This window comes from Physeter macrocephalus, chromosome 3 (genome assembly GCF_002837175.3).
Source record: "Physeter macrocephalus isolate SW-GA chromosome 3, ASM283717v5, whole genome shotgun sequence".
Taxonomy (NCBI): domain Eukaryota; kingdom Metazoa; phylum Chordata; class Mammalia; order Artiodactyla; family Physeteridae; genus Physeter; species Physeter macrocephalus.
Genome location: NC_041216.1, coordinates 5,505,495 through 5,525,029, shown reverse-complemented (window position 1 = coordinate 5,525,029; position 19,535 = coordinate 5,505,495). Strand labels below are relative to the sequence as shown.

At 40.8% G+C, this 19,535-nt stretch overlaps 1 protein-coding gene across 3 annotated transcripts; it reads left to right on the top strand.

Annotated features, from left to right (window-relative positions):
* The first annotated feature begins 1,102 nt into the window (after positions 1-1,102).
* RRAGC (Ras related GTP binding C) lies at positions 1,103-17,935 on the top strand. 3 transcript variants are annotated; one of them, XM_007108220.4, is made up of 7 exons: positions 1,103-1,425; positions 3,147-3,350; positions 4,318-4,517; positions 7,018-7,132; positions 8,104-8,246; positions 10,291-10,439; positions 14,232-15,435. In XM_007108220.4, the coding sequence occupies exons 1-7, from the start codon at positions 1,189-1,191 to the stop codon at positions 14,381-14,383; spliced, it is 1,200 nt and encodes a 399-aa protein (XP_007108282.1). In that variant the 5' UTR covers positions 1,103-1,188; the 3' UTR covers positions 14,384-15,435. The 3 variants fall into 3 exon arrangements, with proteins under 3 accessions (XP_007108282.1, XP_028341856.1, XP_028341864.1); XM_028486055.2 differs by lacking the exon at positions 14,232-15,435 and adding an exon at positions 17,475-17,935 and having other exon boundaries at positions 1,113-1,425; XM_028486063.2 differs by lacking the exon at positions 14,232-15,435 and adding an exon at positions 14,045-14,225 and having other exon boundaries at positions 1,113-1,425.
* Positions 17,936-19,535: the final 1,600 nt, after the last annotated feature.

Below are 19,535 nucleotides of genomic sequence, written 5' to 3'. Positions count from 1 at the left end.
TTAGTTTCCTTGGAAGATCAGTACCACCACCCATGGCCCCTTCAGGAAGAGGATCCTCTTTTGTCAAATTTCCAATTCTAAAGCCTGACCGAAGAGTAAAAATTCCTCTAGCTTTCCCAAACATATTGGTGATAAGCATTTGCTTTGGTTTGCTTTTTTTATTCATTCCTTTGGTTTCTGATCTGAAGGAGGTCATAGAAGATGCAATGTTCTATGGGTGGACAGAATTACTGAAGAAGTAGACTTTGGGTGGGGAGGAGGAGGAATCTGGTCCTGATGAGTGTGAAGTGGCAGAAGTATTCACTGTCAGCGATTTGCTGAAGAAAGAGGATAAGACATTCTCCCTTGCTTGCACTTGCTTTCCTATCAGGGTCCAGTTACCTGCTAGAATGAACTATCTCACCCATGACTCTACCTTGGTTGAGGCTTTGCCCTCACTCTGGCTGGCTCCTCCTCCATACCTTTGCACATCCCAACCATACCCATCCTTCTAGAACTATTCAGACGTCAGCTCCTTAGAGATGCTCCCATCCACCCAACTCCCGAGCATTTTTATCTGTACATTTGACCTTACGATTTGATATCTCGTACGGAAGCTACTTACGCAGAAGTCCGATCCCCATTAATCTTGGAGCAACTTGAGGGCAGGCAGGGTCCGAGGCGGTTCCAGTTCTGTGCCCCTTGTGCCCCAGGACTTCGCGGGCATCAATAAATATTGGTTGGGCGAGCACAATAGTAGTAGGAGGACAGTCAATTCTCCCAAGTGCCCAGAGAGCATCTCCCATTGCGATGGCCTCCGGAGCCCGGAAGAAAGCAGGAGAGCGGTGAGGAGCAAGGTACGTGGCTGGGCAGGGCCGAAGTGCGGGATGGGGCGGAGGGCAGAGGGCTCAGGGCTCAGTCGGGCCGGGCCACCCTCCTCGTGACTCCTCCTCCCCCCTTCACGGCTCCGAGTCAGGTGATTCCGGGCACGTGACGGGTACCACCTACCTTGCTGCTCCCGAGTGGCAGCTCGGGCGGCCAATGAGAGGCCGGGCCCGGGCGCCGAGCCTATGAGAGCCGGGCTCCGGGGGGCGGGCCGCATGGCGGTGGCGGCTGCCGGGGGCGGTGGCGGCGGCGGCCTGGGGAGGCGGCGGCCTGGCTCGGCCTGGCGTGGCCTGTCAGGGCGCGGGCGGCGGCGGCTCCAGCACCATGTCCCTGCAGTACGGGGCGGAGGAGACGCCCCTCGCCGGCAGTTACGGCCCGGCGGACTCGTTCCCAAAGGACTTCGGCTACGGCGTGGAGGAGGAAGAAGAGGAGGCGGCAGCCGCGGGCGGCGGGGTTGGGGCGGGGGCCGGTGGAGGCTGTGGCCCGGGGGGCGCTGACAGCTCCAAACCTAGGATTCTGCTCATGGGGCTCAGGCGCAGCGGCAAGTCCTCCATCCAGAAGGTGAGTGGGGCCTCGCCGGCCCCTCCGCCCCTCCCCCTCCCTCCTCTCCCCGGGGGCGCGGGTGGCCGCCGGCGGGGAGGCCCAGAGGAGGGCGGCGGCCGGGGTGGCCGGTCGGGCTGTCCCAGCGCACTTTCTCTTCTCCTCCGGGGAGCAGAGCCCAGGCGCGGCCCTCGCCGGGACCCCGATCTTGGAGTCCACGCCCAGGTCAGCCGAGGCCGAGTGGGTCCCCGCGCTCCCCGAGTGGCCGGAGCGAGGCAGGTGCCCGTGGCACCACCCGGGACCTCGCCTCCTGGGACCCAGCCCCTGTGCCATTCACGAAACTGAGACTTGCTCTCCGGTTCTAACTTGGAGAACTTCCCACACTCCCTCCCCGGACCCGGTTGCGTTTGTGCCTTTCACTTCAGGTGATCTGAGTTTTCAGGGCTTCCCAGGTGAGCCCCAGGGAGCAGCGTCAGAAAGAGTAGTGACTAACTCTTTGGCCTTTGTGATGCCTGCTGTTGTTACTAGTACGAAGGAGACTTCACTATGACATTTGTGGGATTTGGGGGCTGTTTTTCCACCTATTTTAGTACTTGTGGCCCGGTGAGTATAATTACTAGTTATTTTCCCCCGTTTGTGTGTGGCTACAAAAATCTTGAGACCTGGAGAATATTTGCAGACCTTTGTCAGTCCATGTGCTTTCACTTGGGGAATGTCGGGAACGGATGGAGGGTTCCTCACTTTTTAATAAGGTGGAAATAGAGGCAGGGTTGACCTCCTTCATCAGCCATGGCTCTTACACAGAGTGAGCTGGTGATAAAATGCTAGATACCTGGCCTTTTGCCGTTTCCACTCTGTTGCAGAGGTCTCTCCAAAATAAATCTCTGCTTGATATTCTGTAGACATGATGTTTTTAAAAAGTAGCCTTCTTCCACATGTAATGGATTACTGTGTTTTATTTATCTTTTACCTTTACAGCAAAATCTGAGTACATTTATGGTAGGTTTTTAGCAAACTGATTTTAATTCTTTTCACTTGTTACTATCTAAGCCGTGGGAGTAACTATCCATTTTCCTCATCTAGAAGGTAACAGAGAGGCAAATTAGTTTTGTGTTAGAATTGTATAGATTGTGATTATTGTGATTCTTAACAATTGCTTTTACCATTTCTTTGGGAGCTGCCTTTTCCCTGTCAACTCCCATTCTTTCCCCTCCCCACATATATTCCTCCTCCCTCAATATGTCACTTTCTGCTTGGTATAATTTGCCTTTGTTTCATTTCTTCCACAAGACTGCAAACCCATTGAGGGCAGGGTCCAGTCAGTTTCATTTCTGATTATTTCCTAGAGCCTGATGTGGGCATTCCGATAGGTTTTCAGTGAACAAAACTGCTTACACTTTAGCTATAAGTTTTCATAATTTTAAAGCAGATTTTGGCAAAATTGATAGTTTTACAGAAAAAAAAATCAAACAAATGAGAGACATTGCTACTGCTAGTATTGAATACAGACAGAAAATAGCAGAAAAGTTTCAGCTTTTCTGGTGATTTGGTTTCAATAATTTGGTGTCTTCTGTTAGAAGTTAAAGGATAGTGGGTACCAGTGGATATACCATTCACTTTTTACCTTTTTAAAAATTTTTGCTATAGGATCAAGTTCTTTAAATTATGTTAATTCAGGGTGGAGTTCTGTATTTTAAATAAAAAGTGGAGTAGTCATTAAATTGTTTTCTTTCTTTTGACAGGTGGTGTTTCATAAAATGTCACCCAACGAGACCCTCTTTTTGGAAAGTACCAACAAGATTTACAAAGATGACATTTCAAATAGCTCCTTTGTGAATTTCCAAATATGGGATTTTCCTGGGCAAATGGACTTTTTTGACCCTACTTTTGACTACGAGATGATCTTCAGGGGAACAGGAGCTTTGATATATGTCATTGATGCACAGGTAGTTAGAAATGATAATGTTTACTTTTCTTCTCTGGTGACGGAAGATGTAGGAACAAAGGAAAGTTGTTTATTTGTCATGTGCTTCTTGCAGCTTATTTCTTTGCCAGTAGATTCCCTAACAGTGCGAGAGATGTACCTGCAGAGGTGCTTTGGGAACAGGCATGCCATTGTACAAGTACAGAATATCAGATGACGAGGAGATATGGTTTATATCTCTGAGTTCTAGTTAGTGAGCAGCGTTCCGTTTTTGTTAATAGTAGATATTGCTGTACTCTGTTAACTATTACAGTAGTGATGTCACTCACTGAAAAGTTCTCATCAGTGCCCATAATATAAGGAGGAATGTGAGAACTGAGTCAGTAAATATTAAAGTGAATAGTTTCTTTAGTTGACCAAGTAGGGTTTAGCCCGAGGAGCACTTATTGAGGGCCTAGCATGTGGCGGGCACTCAGACTGATGGGACGTGTCTCCATCCTTAAGAATCTTACTTTTTCTAAGCTTAAGCATTAGTTAGGAATGCTTCCTGAGTGATAGGCTCTGTAATGGCTGCTTTCATATACATGACCTAATTAATTTCTTCACAAAACTGGGAGGTAGGTACTATAATTTCGATTTTATGGATAATTAAACTGAGATCACAGAGTTTAAGCAACCTGCTTAAAGTCACACATCTAATAAATGGCAGAGCTGGGATTACTTTAAAAATTCTATTGGGAAGAAGTGTCCATTTCCCATTTCCTTTCCTTATATTATCAGTATTAAAAATTACAAGCATCAACTTGGTAGTTGAAATCTTTACCTTGAGCAAGTGAAGATCTGTTTAGTGGTATAAGTTAATGTATTTGGATGTTTGAATATTTATGAATAATTAGGATAATATATTTTCTGTGGTTGGGGAAAGAGGTAGTTTGAGGCTTTCTTAACGTAAGATTTCTTTTTAAAAAATATTTTGTTCTGACTTACAGGATGACTACATGGAGGCTTTAACAAGACTTCACATTACTGTTTCTAAAGCCTACAAAGTTAACCCAGACATGAATTTTGAGGTTTTTATTCACAAAGTTGATGGTCTGTCTGATGATCACAAAATAGAAACACAGAGGGACATTCATCAAAGGGCCAATGATGACCTTGCAGATGCTGGGCTAGAAAAACTCCACCTTAGGTAACAACCTGTGTGTTTGATATGAGAGCCCTGAAAAATGTGTAAATGTATTCCCATCTCTGTCATTACAAACACGTAGCTTTCTTTTACCTGTATACCCTTCCCAAATCTGTAATGTTTTTGATCTCTTTGTTGTTGAATTCAAGGAGGTTTGGGAGCCTGATGTTATTGAGAAGTTACTTTCCCCCTTTTTTGCATTTTCCCAGAGGTGGAAGTCATGTGAAGTGTGTTTCTGTAGGTGCGTTTACAAATTCATCTCAAGAGACTGGAGTCAGGCTGTTTCCTCATGGCATAAATCTGCTTTGGGACTCCCCTCTCTTGGTTTCATTATTATTATTATTGTTATTTTCTTCTTGCCTCAGTTCAAGGAATCTCTGTCGCATTTGTTGTAAGAGTCTGTAGCTTGAGCTTTCACAGTATCTCTTTCAGTAGGAAGAGCTTTTTAAAGAGGGTACACTTTAATGTCTGGACTCTAATGTATCTTTATGTTTTTTAAAACACTTATGCTTTTATGAATCTAAAAATTGGGTTAAGTGCGTGTATCTTATCAAGTTTAAAGAACTCTCAAGATTAAAGAACTGATTCATAATTAAATATTAAGAAATTATTAAAGAGCACCTACTAGATAGGATTGATGATTTGTGTATTTGTGTTCTGAAAGTGTATAAGAAATACTTCCTACATCTTATTTATTTATTTTTTTATGGTTTAGGTAGAAATGACTAATAAAAAGTACCCAAGAAAATGTTCTTTTGATGATATAAACAGCTTAAAGGGGAAGAAGGCGAGAGACAAACCATAGCTATTTCCTTATCCCTGGTCTGTTACAATGACTTCTCTATAGGCTCAAGCCAACCCCCATTTTTCAACCCCTAATATTCTCTAGGGCCTCTGGCTCCAAGATCTTTCTGTTATTCTCCTAGGAAACCACATAGCCTCTAGCCTGGATTAAAATATGTGCAAGTAATTCAGGCTTTAAAAAAATTCAGCAGTAATTGTAGGAGAAAGTGAAAGTATCTTCCCATAAAATTCTTCAATCTTATTCTTCCACCATGAATGATGGATTTTAAGCCATGATTGTGCCATGTTCTCCAGTGCCCATGGGAACCCTCCTCTTAACACCATGTCTGTGTCCCTTTCCAGGGCATCCCACCTCATTGGTATGCACCATCCCTTTTTCCAGTTCTCTGTGGGGCCCTAGGCCTTGTTAACAGCATTAAGCTTTATTAATAACTAGCAGGCCTATGGATGAGGCTGTATTTTGATTTCCAGTTTCCAGAAACTTAGCTTACTATAAAATGCCCTGTGGCTTGGAGCTTCTTCCCTGTCCCCATCCACCTCCAAGCCTCATAGTTCCTGCAGGACCTTCTCACATTGCTAAAATATTCCTTTGACCTTAGTGCCTGTGGGGGGATCATCTTGGTCTCACCTGTGCCATTGTTCTAACATCTAGATTGGAGCCCCCTCTAGGTTAGCTTCTTAGGTGAGCTCTTTGAAAGTATCTTTAAATTAGGTACAAAGTGTGATATAAACGGTTATGTGTCTCTGACTTTGTAATTTGTGTTTATAATTATATGATGGATACAGCTTTATAATGAAGAGTATATTTCCTGCGTGAAAAAGTAGGTACAATTGACCACACTGTTATTGTCAAAGGTATCTCTCTCTCAAATACGTGTTTTGTTAAATCTACAAATTTTACTTCACTGTGCATCCTCTTAGGCCTCCAGATAGCTGTTCCATTCTCTCTAGAGCCCCTGCTCTCATCCTCCTTAATATGTTAGAATTTACATAAATTCTAAGCTCCAGTTTTATTCATTCATTTTATTCACCAAATGTTGATGAGCACTCTTCAGGGTAGTGGGCCTGCAGCTGTGGGCAAGGCTGACAGAGTCTCTGTCCTCATGCAGCTTATATTCTGATGAATGAGGCAGCTCAGAAGCACTTATAAATAAATGTATAGTATAATTTTAAGTACTTACCAGTGCTGTGAAGAAAAACAAATTAGGAGAAAGGGGTTGAAAGTAATGGGTACAGGGGTACTATTTTAGGTAGGGGGGTCAGGAAGGAACTTTCTGAAGCAGTAACATTTTAGTAGAGACCTGTATTGTATTCTTATTTAATAAATGTCACCTGTCTCCTTTGAGCTTTCTCTTGGTTTTTATCTTGGTTTTTGTCAGTTATGGGCTTAAGAAACCAAGGTTTTTGGATCAGATTGCAAAGACTTAGGTGAATATTCAGGTTTCTGCCTCTGGAAATGCTTTCGTGCGTATTGCTTCAATTGCCCTCTGTGTAAATGCAGTAAAGGGATGGAGAGCTACAAGCCAGGTGGGGAAACTGCATTTGTCACCTTGCATGATGGGGATGGCACACAAGATAAAGAGGCTTTATTTGAACTTACGGAAATCAAATGTTAAGAAACTTAAAATTTTATGTATCATGATAATTGTCACTGGACTTAAGATTTTTCCAATTAATCAAACTATGTTGTGTTTTTCAGCTTTTATTTGACTAGTATCTATGACCATTCAATATTTGAAGCCTTTAGTAAGGTGGTGCAGAAACTTATCCCACAACTACCGACCTTGGAAAATCTATTAAATATCTTTATATCAGTAAGTGAGCTATTTAATTCACTGTAGTTTCTGGTTCTGTTTTTGTTGCATATATTTGTGTTATCAAGTTCTCCAAAAAATGGCTGGAATTAGTCTGAATCAAGCTTAAGGACTAATGATACAATTAAATATAAAGTAAGTAATAAAAACATTTAAAAAATGGCTTGAGTTATTTTCTGAGTTTTTTCCTTAGTACTCACTTTTTTTTGTTTTAAAATGCCCTGATGAAAAATTTTCTCATGCTTTCTGAATTAATATCTTCATGGTATCTGTTTCCTGAAGGAGGAGTAGAAAGTAGAGTAGATTGGCTTTTGGGAATTGGACTTAATCTCTTCCTTATTGGAGGTCACACTGAAAAATTGATCCTTTCCTTGCTAATTATAGTCTGTCATATTTCACATTTCTTATTTTGAGGATTCAGCTTAATAAAAAAGGATATTCTTCCAATAAATTTAGCATTCAGCCACTATATTTCCCAAACATTTCTTTGAAGGACTCAGTGTGTAGTGATCCCCAATTCTTTGGGCTTTTTGGGTTATGCTAGATGTTGACGTGAAACATTCCTTTATGATTTGCTAATTGCCACATCAAGCCTTTCTGGTAGCAAGGTCATTTGAATCAGAGATTGATTATTGCCCCAAAAAGGATTACTGAAAATGTAGCATGGCTTGATTTTTGGAGAATTTTTTGGGTGTTTGTGTGGCGTCTTAGGAAATAATTCATTTAAGTAAAGAGGATGAAGAAAAAACAAATTTGGTGCGATTATGTCAGTAAATCAGAGCAGAGAAATAATTCCACTTTTATTCTTTGGATGAGAGAAATGTCTCCTTAGCAAGTACTATTTGTTCTTTTGGTTTTAGGTTGTATAATTAAAAATGCTCTTGGATGTTAATCAGTGATTCAAGATCTTTGATAAGTTTACAAATTGTGATTCTTAAAATAAAATGAACACTGAATTTTGTTTTTTCAAGAATTCAGGTATTGAAAAAGCTTTTCTCTTCGATGTTGTCAGCAAAATCTACATTGCAACAGACAGTTCTCCTGTGGATATGCAGTCGTATGAACTTTGCTGTGACATGATTGATGTTGTAATTGATGTGTCTTGTATATATGGGTAAGTTGTACATATATATTTCTGCAAGATCTCAGATACGGGGAAGACTACCAGCTTGATTTGTCAGGGAGATTAATTTCTAAGGCGTCTAGCAAGTACTGTATGAAGTAGAATTGTTCTGACCATAGTGCTTCAACTTGGAGCATGATTTCTGTGTGGGTGGGCTGCTGGGTCTTACTCCTTCGGAATAGGTGGATAAGAGCGGTGTGACTAGTGCCAGACTTACTATCACTGAAAGTTTCACCCGCTATTATTTGGGGGGTTTGTACTGTCTTCTCACTACTGTGAGTTAGCTAGATCAATAAATAAGATTAATTTATTTAAAACACTCTGAATAACAAAGTATGTACTGGTTCCTAATTTAATCTCAGGTTTTGTGGAACTGAGGGATCCTTCGTCTTTCAGAGAGCTCAGAAACAAGGAAAGCAGAGTTCTGGATGTCAGAAGAACTTATAAACATTTGACCTATACATCTAAGTTTCCAAAATAAGTCTCTAAAATATAAACTCCTGTTTTATGCAAATTTACCACACTCTATATAGAAATTTGTAAAAGCTGGCAGAGAAGTGATTTTGTAGAATAGCCCAGAGGACAAGTGAAAACTTTGATGAACTTACTGGTGTTTCAAAAGCCAGTAACCTCTGCAGCCTCTAATAGCCCTGATTCATCTCATGTATTAATGTCAGTCCTCACAATGCACTTTCTTGATGCTCTGACATTACCTTTGCTTTCTGATACCCGTGTTCTTTATCTGTTGTTCCTCTCTGCCCCACCTAGTCCAAATTCCTCTTTCATCTCTCTGTCCCTACCCTTTACCTTGCTCTCTCTGCCTAACTTCTCAGTGTCTTTGTCCAGCTGCCTCTGGGTAGGAGAATGCATTTGTGTTACCTCTTCTTTACCTGTCTATTCTTGTCTTGCATTCCTGTCTCTTTTTCAGTTTTGTGATTATATGCTCTCCTTTGTTTTTATTCTTTCCACAGTGAAAATGAGATTTTGTCTGTAGGTTATGCAGAAAAGTTTCATGTTCCTATTCCTAATTTTAAAAATGGTACCGCAAAAAAAAAAAAAAAAAGAAAAGGATGAATAGAACATTCGCTTTTTCTTTAAAACAAATCAAATTTTCATAAGCCAATTTTTATAATTAAAAAAATCAAATTTAGTTATAAAGTTTATTTTCAGTATAAGGTACGCTGTAAACTACATTATATATGATAAAGTACATTATAAAAAAGAAGAGAAATAGCCATTACTTCGTTATTCTTAACACAATATATGTGTGCAATTCGGTATGCTTTATTGAAGTTCCATTTGCTGCTTATTTGATTTTTTTTTTTTTGGCTGCATTGGGTTTTCATTGCTGTGTGCGGGCTTTCTCTAGTTGTGGCGAGCAGGGCTACCGTTTGTTGCAGTGTCCCGGCTTCTCATTGCGATGGTTTCTCTTGTGGAGCACGGGCTCTAGGTACACGGGCTTCAGTAGATGTGGCACGCGGGCTCAGTTGTGGCACGCGGGCTCTAGAGTGCAGGCTCAGTAGTTGTGGCGCACAGGCTTAGTTGCTCTCTGGCATGTGGGATCTTTCTGGACCAGGAATCGAACCTGTGTCCCCTGTATTGGCAGGTGGATTCTTAACCAGTGTGCCACCAGGAAGTCCTGCTTACTTGACTCTTGATTTACGTTTTTTGAACGGGACCGTATTTATTTATTTTAGTTTTTGTATTTACTCCTTTTTCACTGATGGCAGTTTTCATATTTCAGGTCCTTCTTTATTTGTAGAGGGTGTCAGCACCAATTAGTGTGAGGGAAGATTGGAAACCTGCTGTGTTCCATGCATCCTAGGTGAACAAGGTGATGTAAGCGCATGGAATGAATACTGCAGCATGGGCTGGGCACCCATAGCTAAACACAGCTTCTGTTCCAATAAGGGCGAGCGGGCATTCTCCTTTCTCAAAAGGTGTTCAGGAAACTGGGTGGAAACCCTTATTGTGCAAATGTGACAAAACGCTGAGTTGGGAAACCTCTAATGGATGATACTTTGTTTTAAAACAGGTTAAAGGAAGATGGAAGTGGAAGTGCTTACGACAAAGAATCTATGGCCATCATCAAGCTGAATAACACAACGGTCCTGTATTTAAAGGAGGTGACTAAATTTTTGGCACTGGTCTGCATCCTTAGGGAAGAAAGTTTTGAACGAAAAGGTAATGCATTTTAAAAAGATTTCTTTAAGTTCTTTGTCATAATTTCGTAGATTCTTGAAAGCAAGAAAAAACAATATTGCAGTGGTAGAGGATTTACCAGCTCAAACTACTTTTGTGCCTTCCCATCCACGTACAGTGCAGACTTTCTCCTGCCTTCTTTTGGTCTTTTATTTTAAATCAAGTTTTTCATTCCAGCCTCTCTCATTTTACATCCTTCCATTCCCTGTCTAACTGCCTACGGTTTGGCTTCCACCTGAACCAGTCTGCTGAGGCTGTTTGAGAGGTTACCAGGTCTCCTTCTTGCTGCATTCAGTGGCCTTTTCTCATTCTGTGGCCTCTTCAGGCTTCTGAAGCATGTGACCCTGTCAGTCCCTCCTCCCTCAAGCTTTCTTCTCTCTGCTTCCCTAAAGCAGAACTCTCCGGGTTCTTCTATGTGTTTGTTTCTCTGACCACCTGTCCTGTTTCTTCTGTTTTTCTTTTTCTGAGTGTTCTTCAGAGCCAGGTCTCCTGCTCACTTCTTCACTTAATCCTCCTGGTCAGCGCATCTCATCCATGCCTTCAGTTAATCTTCTCTGTGTAGTTGATTGAAAAATTAACCTCTCCAACTCTGGCTTGGGCCTGTGTTTCCATCCTGTGTTTGGAGCTATTAGTAAGACATCTTCACTTAAATATTTTATCTTGTCCATGGTGTCAAAAACTGATGAATATTTTCCCCTTTGTTTCATGACCATTCTGGCTACTCTACTTTTGTTACTCGTTATGCCATTTTTCTGGTGTCCAAGCTTAGCTGTGTGCAGTCAGGTAATCATATGGTGTAATTGCCCATGAGGCTCTTGCAGATCATCTCACAGAGGGCATTCTGTGTTTTCCTTTTTCCCTTCTTTTCCTGTGTTTACATTCAGTTTTCACCAAATCTTACCATTTGTTTCTTGGAACTGTTTCTCGGGTGTCCTTTCCATTTCCACTGTTGGTGACTCCAATCCAGGTCCTCATTCCTCCAGCCTGTGGTGCTGCATTCAACATATATATTAAGGGCTCAGCATGTATCATCTTTTATTCTAAAGGCAGACTAGGTTTCAGAAAATTCCTTTTATCATGTTATTTAACTACTCAAGGATCTATAGTAACTCTCTGTTATTCACTGCAACAAGTCCCTGCTCTTCTCCCTGGGTTTGTGATATTAATTAATATTGAATGAATTAATATTTCACTGATGTTTATATTAATGAAATATTTTAGATATACAAAGTGTTTTGGGTACAACAAAAATGTGAGTATTCACCTTTGAGCTTAAGAACTGAAACATGACAAATACATATTTGTCTTCTGTGTGTTTCACAGTTGAAACCCCCTCGCACGCTCTGTTGAATGTAGTGTTTTCTTTTTCCTGTGCATGATTTAGTCTTTCACTTCATATCTATCCTTAAACAATATAGGGTATTGTGTATCTTTGTGTAAATGATGTCCAAATGTAAGTTGTCTTCTGCAACTTGCTTGTTTCTCTTCATTCAAGATTGTTTTTGAGATTTATCCGTATCAGTAGATGTAGCTCCAGTTCGTTCATTCAGTTGTCACTGCCACACAGTAGTCTATGGATTGCATATACCACAATTTATATTCTTCTTGCTGGACATGTAGATGACTTTTAAGATTACAAATAGTTTTGCAAGAAATGCTCATGAACAAGTTTGCCTTTGCATATATGGAGGATTTCTCAAGAGTAATAAGTATTTAGGAGTGGAATTTATAGAGGGCATATGTCTTCAGCTTTATTAGGCATTATTGAATTGCTCTCCAAAGTGGCTTTATTTTCACCCCAGACAGCGCTTTGTGGGAGTTCTTGTCACTTCATGTCCTTGATAATGTTTTGATATTGTTAGACTGTTTAGTTATTGTTAGTCTGGTAGGTGTGAAATGGTATCTCATTTGGCTCTGGTTTTTATTTCTTTAATTACGGGTTAGAGCAAGCATCTTTTTCACTGCAGGTACCCTTTTATGTCTGTTCAGGTGTCTTCTCTGGTAATTTATCTGTTCATATACTTTTATCTTTTTTGTACTGTGTCTTTTTTGTACTTCCTAGGAGTTCCTTATTTTTCTCCATTCTAATCTTTAAAAATTTTAAAAACTTTTGGTTATGGAAATTTTCAAATATACACAAAAGTAGACTAGCACAGAGATTCCATGTACCCATCTCCCTGCTTTCACAGTCATCAAGACATGGTCAGTCTTATTTGCTGTGTATCCTCCTCACAACTAAATTATTATCTTTTGCTCTTTTGTTGTGGAAACTGTCAAACATAAAAAAGTAGAGAAAATAATGCGAGGAACCCCTTTTTATCTATCACCCAGATTCAACAGTTATCAGAATCATAGCCATTCTTATTTGGTTGCTATACCTTTTTCCCTACTGGGTTATTTTAAAGCAAATCTCTAACATCAAATCATTTTGTCTATACAGATTTCAGCAGGCGTCTGTAAGAGGTAGTGCACTTTTTAAAGCATAGCAGTATTACCGTCAGTAGATGTGTAAAAAAAAAAAAATTAACAGTGATTTCATAATATCATCAAATATCCAGCCAGTGTTCACATTTCCTTGATTGTCAGTTTAATTTTACCATTTGCATAGAAGTCACTTTTAATGTAGTTGAACTTATTAAAACTTTTATTTTTTCCTCAATCTGAAGGGCCTCTGTAATTTGACTGTAACCTGCTTATTCAGACTCCATTCCCAGTACTTCTCCCCAAAATTCTCTGCCCCTATCTCCAGCCAGACCAATTTCTTTCCTGTTTTCCACCTGTGTGCTGTGTTTCCTCATTGCCAGCTCCCTGCTGTTGTCTTGTGATTCTGTTCTCCTTTCCTGCCTATTAAATCCTGCCCATATCCTCAGAGCTCTGCCTCTCACCTGAAGCTTTCATTGCTGCTTTTGCCCGGCACTTGGCTCTCCCACCTTTGGACTTCTTTCACAGTAGTCATTTTAACATCAGATTGTTGTGATTTCTTTCTCGTGCGCTGTCGTTACGTCCCAGTATCCTCGAGGACGTAAGTCCTCTCTTTCTGCTCTGCCCTTCTCAGCACTGGCTTCTATTCTCAAGTTCTCCTCGTGATCTGGAATGGCTCCTGGAGCTCCAGCAATCTTATCCATATTCTGGACATTAAGGAGGAATGGGGAGGAATAGGGAAGTCTTCCTTTTAAGGAGACTTCACAGAAGTCTCACACACTTGCATTTATCTCAGTGGCCAGAATTGGTCATGTGTCCATACGTACCTGTAGGGAGCCCTTTGTTTGACTGAAATCTTATTTGGAAGCCAGTTCATAAAGCAGATGAGGATGGAGCTGCCTTACCTCCCCTATAGGGGAAGCAGGCTTCCTGGGGCTCTGCCTTATGGGCCTCTCTGACACCTCCCAAACCCATGGCTCTACTGAGCAGTTTGCAAAACTGTTCCAACTGTTTCCTTCAGCTTTACTTTGGCTGCCTCAGAGACTTGTAAAAGGAAAAGCTTGATAAATCAAAAAGTATTTTACTTTCACTTTAGATTTCATTGTAAATTTTCTTAGCAAATTTGTCTTCCTGATTGCTTTTTTATTTACCCTGTTCACTTCCAGGCTCCAGAGGTAACCAGTGTTAACACTTGGGCATACACTTCATCATGTTTCCAGTGTGAAGAATTCCTCAATTGGATATATGTTTTTAAATACATATCAATTATTTTTTTCCATCACCAAATGTTTCCTAGTAGATAGTCCCACAGTTGACATTCAGGAGGCCTGATCTCCTTTTTCTCTCCTGCAGGTTTAATAGACTACAACTTCCATTGTTTCCGAAAAGCTATTCATGAGGTTTTTGAGGTGGGTGTGACTTCTCACAGGAGCTGTGGTCACCAGACCAGTGCCCCCAGCCTGAAAGCGTTGACACACAACGGCACGCCGCGAAATGCCATCTAGCCTGAATGCCGGTGGTCGGGGTCTGTGTCAGCTTATTCTTCACTCCAGGGTCACTTGCCACGTGCTACAGGACATGGAAGTTGCCGCTTGTGGGAATCTGGTGCCTGTTGCACTAGAGACAAGGGGTAGAGTTTCTCATTTGGATGAAAACCCCTTCAACCAGTGGTGTGCAACTGAAGCTACTATTTCTTTTTTTTAAAAAAAATGGCAAAAAAGAATTCTATAGACCACAGACCTCAAGTGTCTTTCTCCTCTTGGGGGTCCTACTTTAAGTAGTTGGGATATTTTGGACCTGGAGATAACATCACTTACCCATCCTTACCAGAGAATGTTGCTGTCAATTACCAGTTGAAAATAATAGAAAGAACTGAGTTTTTATATGCTTCGCTTAGATTTTCATTTGAGTAGTCTCTGAAAATCCTGCCTTGCTTAAGTTCTAACACTGCCTCTCAGATTTCAATTTCGGACCTTGCACACCTCAGACCTTCTAAATGCATTTGCTTGCTAACTCAGAAGACACATGGTCTGACTGCAGCAAAGGACATTCCTGTATCTGTTTCTGAGGAAATGAGAAAATTTTATGCTGCATCAAGTCGAGAGCAAGGCTCAACAGTGGCCGCTGCATTAGTTCCCTCGGAAGTTTTGAAGAACAAACTTTAAAAACAGAAGAAAATTTTTGCACCTGTGTTTTGGGTACCAGATATCTGGGTTCTTGCTCCCACGTTAGATAAATGATTCTGATCACTGTAACAAAGGGAATTAAAAAAAAATTTGTTTTCCCCGCAATCTCCTCCTCTTAGGAGGGAAACTCATTATGTCACTGAATTATGTAGCTCACTTTTCTTTAAACTTGATACCAGCCCCCACATTCCTTTTATTCTAAGCTATCGAGATCCTTTAAGAATTGCTGTTTTGTTGATCCTGAATGACCCTAAGGCGCTGGTGGACTGCCCACTGGGACTTGAAGAGAGCACATGACACCACGACGTGTCGTTAAACATACTTCATCTTCAGTATTCTGATGCCAAGTGTCAACTGTGGTACTTTCTTCACCTAGGATATTAATTCATAATTGTTTCTTTTTGTTGAAGATTGATACCCTTTTCCATTGACTTAAACTTACACGTTATTTTTACTCCACATGCCCAGTAGTCATATATTCCAAAGCCACTGGACCACTTGAGTACATAAGTGCCACTGTTTAATGAAATATGTATATTCAGGTCTGTAAACCTAACCGTGTGACTTGGAGTGCTTCCTGCAGACGATTCTGACTGTTGAGTATTTACATGGACCATGGTGATATCCAAAAAAAAAAAATGCTTTTATATTTATAGATTATTTCATTGAACTATATAAAATGGGTATCAATAAATGTATTTACTCCAGAATAAGTTTTTTATTTGCCTAAGGTAATAGAAGTTTGGGGTGATGGAACATTGGCTTGTCCTGCTCTGTCATTATCCATTTCTTGTTCTTCTTTTGCTGCCTTATATGGTTAAAATGCCTTATGTTTCAGGACTTCAGGTTCTGTCCTGTTGCAGGAATTTCATGCCTTGTGTCCAGATATCATCTCCTGGCCCGTTTCTGTTTAGGGTAGGAGGTCTAGGTAAAAATGGTGTTTCATACCAACAGATCTCACTCATGGTGGGGAGTATCCAGGGCCTGGCATAATTGATATATGATATCCAAACCAGGAAGCGGTTCAAGGGATGAGATGAGTAGAATACAGTATACAAAATTTGCACTGATTCCAGCTCATTTTTCATTTCTTCCAGTTTCTGAGATACTCATTATTGACCCTTCAATGTTAAGTTCTGCTTACATAGTTAGGTTGGGTCTCAACTAGTTGGAGTAAAGTATACATCAGTTTATAGAAAGGAGGGAGGTAGAGGTTGAAAGATCTTTAATTTCATGATTGGATTACTTTAGTTAATTTTAAAACAATTGGAAATCACAAAAAAAATTTTAAAAAAAGCTTAAAATACTATCTAATCCTGTATCCTTTTTCAAATTATGGGAACTGAAGTCCAGAGGAGTAAAGAACATTGTCTAGGGTAATAGACGGGATGAACGTGTTAAACTCCAAATCAGGATACTGTTGAGAGTGGAAGGGACGCCATTAATAATTATGCCAGAGCAATGGGTGTAAACTGTGCTGTTCTGGGTAAACCAGGGGGCAACCCAGTCATAGATCTAGTTAGTAGTAAAGTGGGGGCCTGTGCTGCAGACCTGGCAGCCCAGTGCCGCCTGCCTTCATCTCCAGCCTCAGGCTCCCATTGGCTCAATGGAGATGATGCCTCAATATGAGTGTACCATGGCACATAGGTGCCCAAGAAATATTTTTTCCTACTACTATGGAAAATTATAAATTCAGGGAGTGATTAGGAGAACAGGTGAAAAATGGTGGAATAGAAATAAAGTGAATGAAGAAAGGGGACAACTCAGGAAAAGGAAATGGAAAAATCAGAAAACTATCAAGGAGGGTTTGCCTGAAATGTTTTGCATCTCGATGGGTGTTTATCTTCAACTGGCTACCTCAGAGAGCTGGGAGAGATGGTGAAATAAAACCTTTTAAATCTTTTGCAGCAGGGTGTTTGAGCTGTTCTACATACCACTACCTCTCCTGTTCACACACATTCATACATACACACGTTCACACATGCATGTGTGTACACACACAGACACGTATGTAATATCCCAACACAGAATGCTCAAGGTATTTGGAATTGTATTAATTTACCTCCTACGTTTAGAATTCTGTGTGTACACAGAGAAACAAGTGATTTTAAAGATAAAATTATGATTGTCACAAGCTTAATGTGTGTGATTCGTGGGCTTTGTTAAGATTCTCTATCTGTCCTGTTTTGTTTTGCAAATGCTGAAAGCTCTTCCAGTTATATCCAGAAGAGGTTAATTAGTGGATATCATTATTGTTTTTCACCTAAGCTAGCAAAGTAACTTTAAACACTCCCCTTCTTTCCCCCAGAGACCCTGAAGGAACACAGTCTTCCAAGGGACTATAGGTGGCAGCTGGGCATAGCTGGAGTGTATTTCTGTTAATAGCATCTTCCTTGAACTGTCCCTACAGAGTTGGGAGTCTGGACGTGTAAAGAGCACGCAGGAGGGACATGAAGGGACAGCAACTACTACAGATTATTTCAGGTGGTTTCTCTGTGTACTCCCTCATGTAATCTTCACAGTACCTGGTGAGGTAGGTCCTCTATTCTATTTGCAGATGGGGAAACAGGCCTGGAGAGGCCTAATAGTGAGTGGTGGAGCTAGAATTGGAATCCATGCAGTTTGATTCTAGAACCTGCATCCTTAAATCACCACTTGACCTTGCTTCCCTAGTAGGGAGGGAGGGTTTACTCATGGGGGGTTTTGCAGAACATGAGTTCTATAGTTAAACTTTGGAAACAGCATTCTGTAGTCTCTTCTTGGAGATTTACTATGTACAGTCAAATATTAAATTCTCTGAGAAGACCTGCAATAGAGAAATCTGTTTACCTTGGTTTTTATCCCATGTTCCTAAGTTTGACTGTTTTAAGAAATGCCTATTCAAGCAGCGTATAATAAATATACCGAAGGACACTTTACTGGAATATTTTCAGTGGGATTGGAAATAGGATTTTTATCCCATTTCCCAAGTGTCTTAATACAACCTTTAGTGGACTGGTGGTAAAATAGGAAATCTTGTGCATTTTCACAATTGAGATTAGTAGTTCATGCTGTTCCTTCAGCCTGGAATCTGCTTCCCTTGGCTTGTAGAAATTCTGTTCATCCTACCAAGGTCAGCTTAAATGCCATACCTTCTACAAAAGCCCTCTAACCACTCCCCCTCCCCAGCACCTTGACATGGGTGGGTCTGTTCTCGGCTCCCTTTCTTGGTGACCTGCTCATCACCTGTCCTTATAGGTAGTGATGGGGAAAGCATATTTTCTACTCTGTAGCGTTTCTCCAATATCCCGTATGTTGAAGAAAACCCGTGCTCATTTAAATGTCCCTCATTGCAGCTTTGATGTGAAGGCAGTGATGCTTTTCTGGTGTGGGCAGTAGCTCGTCTAGCTTTTTACCCGGTCTGGCTGCAGTGTCCATTTCCTTAGTGCTTGACCTCTAGGTGGCGGTGTTGTATTATTTAAACTCAAGCTTTCCGGCTCCTGCCCGTTGGCTCTGTTCTGAAAGTTTAAATTACCTGTATCACCCAAGTGTACACTTAACTTAGAGATCCAAAGGATTGCTTAAGTTATTTATCCTGAAATCATATTCAGTGATGATTTGAGACATTGTATTGGAAGTGAAGCAGTTTGGGATTTTCACTTTTTCTATTCATTACCAGCATTTTAACAAGGGGTTGGATAGGATGAAGGTCATAACATTCTTTGTTTCATGGATTACGGGTTACAAAGGGGCTTTAAGAAGACCACACCATCCTCATGTCTATAGCAGGCAGAACGACTTGTTCCCTAAGCCATCTGCTGTAGATGTGTATGCTCTTAAAGACTGCCATGGAAGGAAATGCCACATATTTGAATGATAATATCTGCTTTCATCACTTTCTTTTGCCTCAGATGAGGTTTGTTGTAATTATTTCACACTTGAGAGCTAAAACACTGCAAAGGAAAGGCTTTAGCACATTATCCTTCCATGGGCGTATCATCTCTCCACAAGCCCCAGCTGTGACTTTGTTCTACAAAGACAAATTTTAATGTAAAAAGAACTAGATACATCAATGCATCTTCAGAACTGTTTAAAATATAATTGAGAAAATTGCAAAAGGACAGTTATAATGAGGAACTGAGTGGAAGGAAACTAGTTACCCCCTGACCCCTCCAAGTACCCGTTACTACCAACGTGTCTCTGGAAAAGTGCCGCAACTTCCACTGTAAGATCCTTATACTTTAAAAAGCAACTTTTTGTTCAACATTGCTAATTATTAGAGAAATGCAAATCAAAACTACAATGAGGTATCACCTCTTGCTGGTTAGAATGGTCTACTACTACTAATAATGTACAAATAATAAATGTGTACAAATAGTAAATGCTGGAGAGGGTATGGAGAAAAGGCAACCCTCTTAACACTGTTGCAGCCACTGTGGAAACAGCCACTGTGGAAAACCTTTTTAAGTAGGTTCCTTAAAAAACTAAAAGT